This window comes from Gekko japonicus, unplaced genomic scaffold (assembly GCF_001447785.1).
Source record: "Gekko japonicus isolate JY-2015 unplaced genomic scaffold, Gekko_japonicus_V1.1 scaffold66, whole genome shotgun sequence".
NCBI lineage: Eukaryota > Metazoa > Chordata > Lepidosauria > Squamata > Gekkonidae > Gekko > Gekko japonicus.
In genome coordinates this window covers 148,949-159,525 of record NW_015163605.1, presented here as the reverse complement: position 1 = coordinate 159,525, position 10,577 = coordinate 148,949, and the positions used below count along the sequence as shown (strand labels likewise).

Genomic DNA, 10,577 nt, shown 5'->3' with positions numbered 1-10,577 from the left:
AGTTTGTTATGCAGATTTCCCCCTGAAGATTTATCTTCAGGTGGCTTTCAGGTTGAGTCTGCCATGAATTTTCAGTTGGATCATGTTTTGATCAGAGGGTGGACTTATCAAGTGATCCACTGCAGACTAGACAATAGCTTTTAAGATGATTTGAAGAGCCTTGTGACTTACGACTTTAAGAGGAGAATGTTCTGTTCCACTCTGAGAAATATGATATGATCTCCTATAACTATATAAAAAAGCCTTTTCTTGGCATATACATGGGTGTTTTTGTTGTACTGCAAGTTGCAACCAAGATAAATTGCTGTGTGCTTGCTGTTGAAGGCATAACTAAGCCCCTCTGGAAGGGGCTTGGGCTTATGCCAAGTTTTCTTACATCTGTATATCAAGTGCTCCTGCCTTCGAGAACATTCACAGGCTGAGAGGTTGGTCTAGAGAGATCTAAAGTACTATTTGTGCCTGAACGTTCAGTGGCTAAGGTTATGTGTATATTTCTTGAGAAGCGACCAACACGTGGGTACGTTGCATACCCCAAATTCCAGAACTCCTAGGCAAGCCGGCAGTTGCATTCAGCTTCCCTTTTGACAGTGTATGTCGCTGTAAGGGAATCGGTCTCATATATGCAGCTTTTCTCCAGCATTTGAAAAAGAAGAAAATCTGGTGAATTTTCTAGCTCTCTCTCCAAGAATATAAATAGAAGACATACTCACTTGTGAGTGTTTCATTGTATTGTATCGATCAGATATTGTTGGTTCTCAATGTATCCTGTGTGTTAATGCAAAGTTCATTGAACTGAGGCAGCAGATATATTAACACAATTTTCCTCCTCTCTTTCTACAGATTTTTGTCGTGGTGCATTTTGTCATTATGAGATGTCGTCTCTCGGTGCCTCATTTGTGCAAATTAAATTTGATGACCTGCAGTTCTTTGAAAACTGCGGCGGAGGGAGTTTTGGGAGTGTGTATCGAGCCCAATGGATATCTCAAGAAAAAGAGGTGGCTGTGAAGAAGCTACTTAAAATAGAGAAAGAGGTAAGTGCTTGCGGGGGAATGTTCAAACCCTTTTCCTGTTAGTAAATGCAGTTTTGTATTTTTGATGAATAAACTTTTGCATGTGGGTAGTACACTCAGAAATTCAGCACATGGCTGAATGCAGAAGAATCAGAGTTATGTTCTTTTTGTGATTTCTAAGATATACAAGAGTCAAGTAAAATAACTCTCATGCTAAAGTACTGAAAATCTAGGGCTGCCTTGTTTGTTTTTTAAACTCACATTTCCACCCCCCCCCAGTTGTTGCTTGCTTGAAATTGAAAGTAGGATTGTAGCCTAGATGTGCAGCATTTAGGTAAATCAAATCTGTATTTATAGCTACATGTTGTCATGCTAAAAGGCATTCTCAATGTGCATATGCCATTCTATTTTAAAGCAACTTCACTCACTGAAAGAACATTGTTTGTGCATAGCTAGCAAAATACTGCACACACATGGCATTGGCGTGAGTGGATAAGGAGCACTTTCTTCTCCAATAGATTGGATTGTAATATCCACTGAATTCAGTGGGATTTCCCCAAGTAACAATGTGTAGGATTACAGTCCTGTTTTGCAATCTTTGATCTGAATGCTACATAGGATTGCTGATTAAGGGCACTACTTCAAATGGTGATTAATTGGCCATAATCCCATGCATGCTTGCTAGGGACTGGCTCCCATTAAACTTAATGAGATTTAGTTCTTGGTAAACATGCATAAGATTGAACTGTACATTGACTATGACAATAAATAAAGTAGCGAGTGAGAGATTACACTTTTGCATCAGTGAGTCCTACTGATTTGTCTCAATGAGGGTTACGACAGTTTAGTAGAAAAGAAATACAATATAGAATGCTATACCCAATTAAGTACTTAAATGTACAAATCAGCATAGTATTGTATCTGCTTAACCTACTGAAAGCTAGCCTGGTCTCTGATGTGTGACAGAAATAATATTTACTCAATCCGTATCTGAAACGTCTGCAAAAGACGGACTGTTATCCATCTGTGTTGGTTACTTTAGTCATGTGCATACTTTTAATGATGGCTGTTCAGATTTGCCAGGAACAAAGGACCACTGATCTGGAGGTTCTATTTGTCATCAAAATAGGTCAGAGAGCAAGGAACCTGGCTCGGTTTTACAGTATTCAGTTCTTTTTCTTATTGGATATGGATTTTGAGGCTTCACTGTCTTAAACATGCTTATTTTGAAATAAGTCTTATTAAAATTCATGGGATATTCGATTCAAAATGGCCTATGATTCTTAAAGTTCCAGCATGGATTTCTGCCTAGTAGACCATCATTCTCATTGTCTTCCGCTTTACTTTCGATGTTAGGTTCTTGCTTCATATGTTTGCTGTCTGGATACCTAAATATTCTCAGTTGCCTGCATGATTCAGTCTTAAAGTTCTTTTATTATCGGTTGTAATTTATGGTGGTTTACAGAGATTGTTTTGAGTAAATTTCATCCAACACTGCCCACATGATCAGAGTTTTTATTTTAAGATCACTGCGGTGCTGCAGCAATAATCCATGAATTTACTTTTAGCACATAATCATGCGTATAGAGTCCTTTGTATCTTGGAAACGTTTAATTAAATTCTTTATTTGCTGTTGTTTGAACCAGCAAATAAAATGCCCATTCTAGTCTTGGACATTTGACTTGCTTCCTGTCTCAAGAGTTATACACGATGATCATGTTTCTTTAGTGCCCTTAACATCTGTGATATTTGTATGTAAATTTAAATGTAATAATTTGTACGTATATTTACTAATCTGTGAGGCTCAGAAAGTGGCACATGTGGTGGTTTATTGTGGAAACTTTTGTGGTAATAATATCTCTTTGCATGCATAATTTGTACATATGTTTGTGTTGTTTCTTGATAACAGAAATATCCACATTCATAGGCTGTAATCAAACTATCGGCAACAGATTCAGATGCATGTTTTATATGTAGCCATGCCATTTGGATCCCTCTTCTTTCCAGTGACCTCAGTCCAACATTTTTGGGGTTATCTCATTATATCTTCACAATCACTCTATGAGGTAGGGTAGATGAAGTCATGACCAAGGCCACCCAGTCAGTTTTATGGCTAAGTGCAGATTTGTATTTTTCCCCACACCCAAACCCAGCTTGCTAGCTCGTCCTGGATCATCAATTGTATTATAAATTAAGAATGTACAGGAAAACACATTCAGCCGAACAGATATTGCAGATAAAGCTGAGGAACAGTGGTGTTGCTAATAAAATTACTTGAATATGTAAATGCTGGGTGGTTGTTTTTGTTTCAGTATGGCTGTTTATTTTCTCTCTGAGGCAAAAGGTCGGGTTTCCTTTAGGTATTCACATTTACCTTAAATGTTCCTGGGCTGTGTCTAGAATATCAGCCCCAGGAGTTGAGTTAGGAACATTGTTCATCCAGTACGTAGCCTGTTTCTTGCATTTTTTGAAGTAGCAGCTGTCATTCACAACTCTGCACTTGATTAGGGCATTGTGTTTGACTTTGAAGACTGTCTGCATTCTTCACTGGTTAGAGATTACAGTGAGGAAATTGCAATTAGCGCAACCTTTAGGGCATAGTTCAGGATGCTGGTTTCAGACAGGGAAGTCTTAAAATAGTTTGGATGCCAAGTTCTGAACTGGAAATTTCCTTATCATCTAGAGAACTCCAGGTGGGTATGCTAATTTGCTGTTCAACCTCTGCTTTATAGGTATGGACTGGTAAATTCCATTTCGTTGTTGCTGAGGAAGTGTGTGTGCACACGAGAGCTCACACCTTGAATAAAAACTTTGTTGGTCTTAAAAGGTGCCACTGGACTCAAACTTTGTTCTAATACCTAGAAAAGATGGAGAATGTCTGCTTAAATATGGACTGAAATACATGATACGTTTGTTCACTGGATGACTTCGGGTTTCCCAAACTGAACTGGTCAGCTGCGGGAATGTCATTTTAAATATAGAGGGATCTCTGCTTTCAGACTTCTGAGCAGCAGGCTGTTATGTAAATAATTTCCCCGGGAGGGCTGTTTCAGTGTCTGAAAGTGACGAAGGGAGGAAGAGGCAGAAACCTCCCCCCCCCCAGCAGTCCTTCAAGCCAGAAAAACAGTCCCTTTGATCTTTTAAATGGCATTCCTGCAGCTGACACATTGGGTTCAGGAAGAACAAGAGTCATCTAGTGAACAAATGTGTCATGTATTTTGACCCTTAGGTATTCCATCCAAGTGGATGGTTTTTCCATGAATATTCAAGTTCAGACATGAATGGTGGCTATTTTGGTGGTTGCTAGTATTCTCTGGAGTTTACCATAAACTGAGACTTTTATCGATAAGATCACATTGCTTGGGTTGGCTTATTAAAACTGGATTGCACCAGGTTTCAAAGCCCCTTTCGCCATTACCTTTTACAAAGAAAAATGGTCCATGGGATGACTTTTGCGCGGATTCCTTTCTTGCTCATAGACCGGAATTTGTTTTTCCTGTGCCCAAAGCTGTTCGACAAAGTCAGAAGGAGACGAAACTGGGGAGGGCAGCCATGTGTCGCTGGTGACCACAGATCCAGTTAATCCATGCCACAGTATTCCCCATTACTATGTATGGGTGTGAAAGTTGGGCAATGAAAACGGCGGACAGGAAGAAAGGTGGATTCCTTTGTTGGAAGAGAGTTTTATGGACTGTCAAAAAGAAAAATAAGTGGGCTCAAGACCAAATCAAGCCTGAACTCTCCCTAGAAGCTAAAATGGCTAAACTGAGGCCATCGCCCTTCGGTCACATTATGAGAAGGCAAGAGTCACTGGAAAAGACAACAATGCTAGGAAAAGTTGAAGGCAGCTGCAAAAGAGGAAGACCCAACATGGGATGAATGGACTCAATAAAAGAAGTATGCAAGACCTGAGAATGGCTGCTAACAATAGGACGTTTTGGAGAATGTTAATTCATAGGGTCGCCGTAAGCCGGAAGCTACTTGACAGCCCGAGAGAGAGAGAGATTGGATTTATACCCCGCCCTTCACTACCCAAAGGGAGTGGATTACAATCTCCTTCTCTTCCCCTCCCCACCCTGTGAGGTAGGTGGGGCTGAGAGAGCTCTGAGAGAACTGCCCTTGAGAGAACAGCTCTGAAAGAACTTATGATTGGCTCAAGGTCGCACCAACAGCTGCATGTGGAGGAGTGAGGAATCAAACCCGGTTCTCCCAGCTTAGATTCCGTGCTCCTAACCTCTACACCAAACTGGCTCTCCTTAACACGCATACACATGCTTACAGTAGAGGCCATGTCACGTCCGTACTGGCTTTGATGCTGATGGAAACCAGATCCCTCCCCCACATAGTGTGGTGGTCTTTTGCTCCTTCCAGCGTTGCCGCAGCTTTCCTGCAATCGTTCTAAAACCTGCTTTCCTACATTCTTTTTGATAAAGATAGCAGCAAAGCCAGGGTGGTTGCTCTGTTGATGGGAAAGTCTGGCAGGCAACATTCTCTCTGCCCCAGTCTCCCTATGGAGGCTATTTCCTTTGCCCCTCCAGTGCCTCTGAAGTGCTTTCTGTTGTTGTTTTTAACTAGTAACTGAAAAACCACTATAGTGTTATTATAACGTTATAGTGATTTATCAGGTCCTCTTGAGTTTCCCGCTTTCATTTTTAAAAAGTGTCAGTCACTTTCCATTGCAGGGGTATGCCTTTCCCCTTACATCTCTGCAGTGAAAGGGACTATAATGATGTGTCAATAGCCAGTTGCTTTTAAAAAACCTGGAAAAGCCCCCTGGTATTGCAGAGTGACATAGCCGCTGTGGGGGAAATGCAGGGGAACCCACAGTGTGGAAGCCCCATTGCTGCTATGCTGACTCAGCAGTTGCAGTGGCAACAACAACAAAAAAAACCTCAGCGCATTATTACTGCATGTTATATATTAATAGGGCAGAATATTCACAGCTGGATTTCTCTAAAATGTGGCTCAGAGGAGCAGGTATGAGGAATGCATACACAAATAACTCAGGAAACCAAATAGAAAAATACCCAACAAAACCCCCAGAACAAACCAACAGTAAGTTTATTAAACCACAGTAGAATAAACTGCATATGACCCCTTTTCTATTAGAAGATCAAATATAGGCACGTTCTCTGTGCATGCTGTTTCTAAAGCCACTTAACTCATTTCTATGGCATGACAAACATGAATTTCCTTCTGGGAGGCTTGTTGAAATGCTGCTATTAATTTCTTTTATGTGCTCTTTCCTATCTGAAACCCAAATTTTGGTTAACATCTTATATGCTCCATTTTAATTTTGCTAGATACAAGTCTAATAGCACCTTAGAGACCAACAAGATTTTGGGGATATCAGCTTTTGAGGGTCAAAGCTCCCTTTCTCAGATAGCTTTGACCCTTGAAAGCTTATACCTCCAAAATATTGCTGTTCTCTAAGGTGCTACTGGACTCGAACTTAGCTGTCCTACTGCAAACCAACGTGGCTACCCTCTGGAACTATTTCACTTTTGCTTTTTATTCAAGCAACATTATCTTTGTCCGGAGGTCTGGCTGCATTTTTTTTAAAAGAACCATGGAATGGAAACTTAAGTCTGTGGGAGAAAGTATTGCTTTCCTTTATTCTTGCATTCCTTCTTGGAATGGAGAAAGTGGTGACAAATTGAAAGACAGTTGGCCTTTGCAGTAAATATTTAGTGCTTGCGAGTAAGGGAAAATTAAGGTTAACTAACTCTATGTTGCATTAGCCTGTTAAGGCTGTAATGCTTTAGAATGCAGATGAAAGAGTGCATGTTTAAATGCTCACCTATCTTTTTTTTTTTAAATCAATCGGTGAGCATTTAAACATGCACTCTTTCATCTGCATTCTAAAGCATTACAGCATTTTTTAAAAGATCCCTGCATGTAGAAACAAGCATGTCATGGTAGAAGGCTAAGCTATAATCTTTCTGCCTGAAATGCTACCTCGCTGCAGGCTGGGAATTCTTGGCTTAGGTATGTTCACTCTCACGTTCTGAAGTAGCATCCCAGAAGGACTGTCCGTGTGTGTTTTAGTCTAAAAACAGATCTCAGACCAGAAGCAGACCATTTAAAAGAACTGGAGAGATAAAACCCCTAAATAAAAGCCTTGGTAAAAAAATTGGCCTGGCAACCTAAAAGACATTAAGTAGGCATCAGGTGAGAACCTCAAAGGAAAGGGATTCCAAAGGTGAAGTCCCACCACCCATGTGCATTGTTTCTCAGGGCCAAATCATATGCTAAGGTGGCCATGGGTTTGATCTGTGGCTGCCAATGCCATTTTATAGAAGAATGTGACCATTAAAAAAAAGTAATGAGGGCCTGATCCTGATTGGGCTAACAGCATGGGGGTAGGCAGGAAGTCTTCTCCCCGCCAATGGCTTTTCAAGTGCTGAAACAGCGCCCACCATGGCTCGGGATTTGCCCCTTGCAGCAGTTTTAGATGATCAAATTCTTCTGTAAAAGGACGTTGGCAGACATGGGTTGAACCTATGGTTGCCTTAACGTGTAATTTGGCCCTCAGAATCTCAGGGTCAAATATTGTGTTATGGTCTTCCTTAGTTGTGTCAGATTTGTGTCAGATTCACTCCATTAGTCACACGTCAGCTGTGAGTTTTCGGCGTGGAAGTTAGTTCCCAAATTTATGAAGTCTAGATTAGGATTAGACACAGTGTGTTAGGTAAAGGGGCTTCTTCTTGTACCCTGCACCATTTTTGAGACCTGAAGCGATACTGGAGGCGCAGTGATCGCTCTGTTGGGGAAAAGTAATGTGTACTCCGTAGATGCAGTGCCCAGCCAGGCAAATGGGGCCCTCTGGGTTAGTAAATGGTATAGAGAGAAAGCTGGAAATCTCTTCTCCCCACAGACTTTGGTCCCAATCTGAAGTGAGCCCCCATGCTTTTGTGCATTCAGTTCCCAGCAAGGAGCTTGCAGCTGACATGTGCTTGACTGAAAGTCAGGTTGAGGAACCCAGATACAACACATGGAATACTGTAACATGTAGTTTAATCCTCTGCCTTCTGTTTATGCATTTTGTATAAAACATATTGTAATAGCCACAGAACTTAATGCTTTATTATATAGTGTATATATGTTATTGTATACCAGCATTTTTAAAAGGTCTACTGTTCGCTCAGAGGAGTTTAGATGCTTCAGCTGAATGGGAAGTCATGTAATTAAAAGCACAGTTTATTGTCAAATAGTTCCAAAACTGCACTGCAAAGTTTTGGAATAATTTGACATTAAGATGTGATTTTATTACTTGACTTTCCAATGAGGACTGGAGCACGTAAAGTCCTTCGAGCAAATGATTACTTATTCCACAATATTATTTTTGCCCTGTCTTTTAAAAATAGTTAAATGCTTGGTAGTTACATTCTTGTGCTCTTCTTGGTAGAATTATTAATGCATCGTGGTTCAAGATTGTCAACCTAGATATATTGGATTATTGGTCCTGTTTTATTTGTTCAAGGTTTTTCACCAAGAAATATTGAAACGGATCAGGTTATATAGATTCAGGACTTCTTAGTTCAAATATTTACCACTTCAAGGGCGGATAATGCTGATGTTTTTACAGTATAGTTTTAGTGCACTTTGTAATAAATACATATATTTTGGTTTAATGTATTTCTCAAAATATTTTTTCCCTCTCACCCAGCCTTTGGGTACCCAACACAATTATTAATACAATTACAGGCAATCTTTTTTTGTTTTGATTTAAAAAATCCCAATTGAACATATTTGCATATTAGGGAAAACAGACATAAACAAAGTCAAATGGAATCATACTGTACGGGAACACAGCTCAAAGAGTCATAAAAGTTCCTCCGTGCTGACTCTTTACCATTTCAGAAGTGCATGAAGAAAGTTTCCTTTTTAAGAGGCTGGCATAAACATTTATAAGGAAACACTGAGCACCTGTTTATCTTAGCTTGGCACTGCACAGAAATGCAGAAAACTACCGCTCAGTTCACTCTGGTGTAAGTATATGAATAGGTGGACCTTAAGGATTGCTGCACCAGCGTGTAATATAAGAACAGTGATGTCAGTGCAGTATCATTAAGCATGAATACCGTCTTTGCAGTGATGCCACAACATTATTACAGGCTTATGACACTAGGGCAGATTTTTTCCAGTGGATTCCCCTCTGTGATGTGGTGTTATGTGATAGCTTCCAAAGGTTGCACAGATTAATTTGCTCTTCATCCTTCATTTTTTGTTTTGGGCACTTTACTGCCTTTGCACATTTCCTGACTCTATATACTGACTTCTCCTGGAATTGTTGGGATTTAGAAACTTTCTTCAGCCCTGAGTTTCTGCTGTTTCACCCATATGGACTCAGGGTACGTGGATGCAGTGCATCAGCAGATGCTGAGATGGATTCTGAAAGCGCCAGGGTTAAGTTTCTGCTGAAAGTACATGAGCAACTTGCGCATCTTTAGTGAATGGGCACACAAACACAACAGTACAAATTCTCTAGCACTGTAGGGAAGGAATTATAGCTGAGAGTAGGGATACTGTCAGGTCAGTCCCACAAATATGTATACTGTGATGAAGTACAAGGGTAGTGGGGTGTTGTTTTTTTCATAAATATAACAGGAAATGAAGTGCCAGTCACTGATAGGATGCAGGATATGACATAGACTGCTTTACACCTTTGCATGCACATGGAATTTACACATGGAATTCACTGCCACAGGAGGTGGTGGCAGCTACAAGCATGGACGGCTTCAAGAGGGAATCAGATAAACATATGAAACAGAGATCCATCAGTGGTTATTAGCCACAAAGCATAGATAGGAACTCTGGGGCAAGTGATGCTCTGTATTCTTGGTGCTTGGGGGGGGGCAACAGTGGGAGGGCATCTAGTGTCCTGGCCCCACTGATGGGCCTCCTGATGGCACCTGATATTTTTGGCCACTGTGTGACAAAGTGTTGGATTGGATGGGCCATTGGCCTGATCCAACATTGGCTTCTCTTACGTTCTTATGCTTTTCTGTAACAGCATTTGATAAACTGAGCCTGAGCACATCCCAAGACAAAAGAGCAAAATCATTAAATAGCTAGTCTTCTTATGAGTGTTATCAGAAATATAAGTGTTACAGACATGTACTTCCTTGGAAGTAGGAGAATCAGCCACAGTGCCCCTTTGCTGGTGAGTAGGGTAGAGTTCTATAGTAATTCCTCCACCGGTCACCACCATCAGAGCCTGGCTAGTGGAGGGTAGTATACATTAAATGTTTGTAGGCAACTTGCTGAAGTTACTGTATGGACCTATGAGTGGCAGCCCAGAGTTCAGGGGATGATCTGTACTTTTCTCCATCATTTTTTGACTCACACAGACCCCTTATTTTAACACCACAATAGTGACTTTACTGTCACTTCCGTAGAAAGGTTAAGCGGCCTATTTTTGGTTGACAAGTAAAACGTCAAAGTATAACGGTTTTCACAGATAAACTGGGTGTCAGTTCTCTTCAGTATCATTACAATGACAGTTGATTTCTCTTGGCGACAGAGATGGAGTGGTTTTATCTGGGAAAGCCTCACTAAACATTG

The 10,577-nt window shown here is 40.7% G+C and overlaps 1 protein-coding gene across 2 annotated transcripts in view; it reads left to right on the top strand.

The window, feature by feature from the left end:
• Window positions 1-428: 428 nt before the first annotated feature.
• LOC107107052 (mitogen-activated protein kinase kinase kinase MLT) overlaps window positions 429-10,577 on the top strand; it is a 123,563-nt gene continuing 113,414 nt past the window's right edge. For both annotated transcript variants that reach the window (XM_015407269.1, XM_015407271.1), the window contains exons 1-2: window positions 429-712; window positions 841-1,031. In XM_015407269.1, coding sequence (XP_015262755.1) covers window positions 873-1,031 — 159 coding nt within the window. In that variant the 5' untranslated portion in view covers window positions 429-712; window positions 841-872. The remainder of the gene's footprint in view (window positions 713-840; window positions 1,032-10,577) is intronic.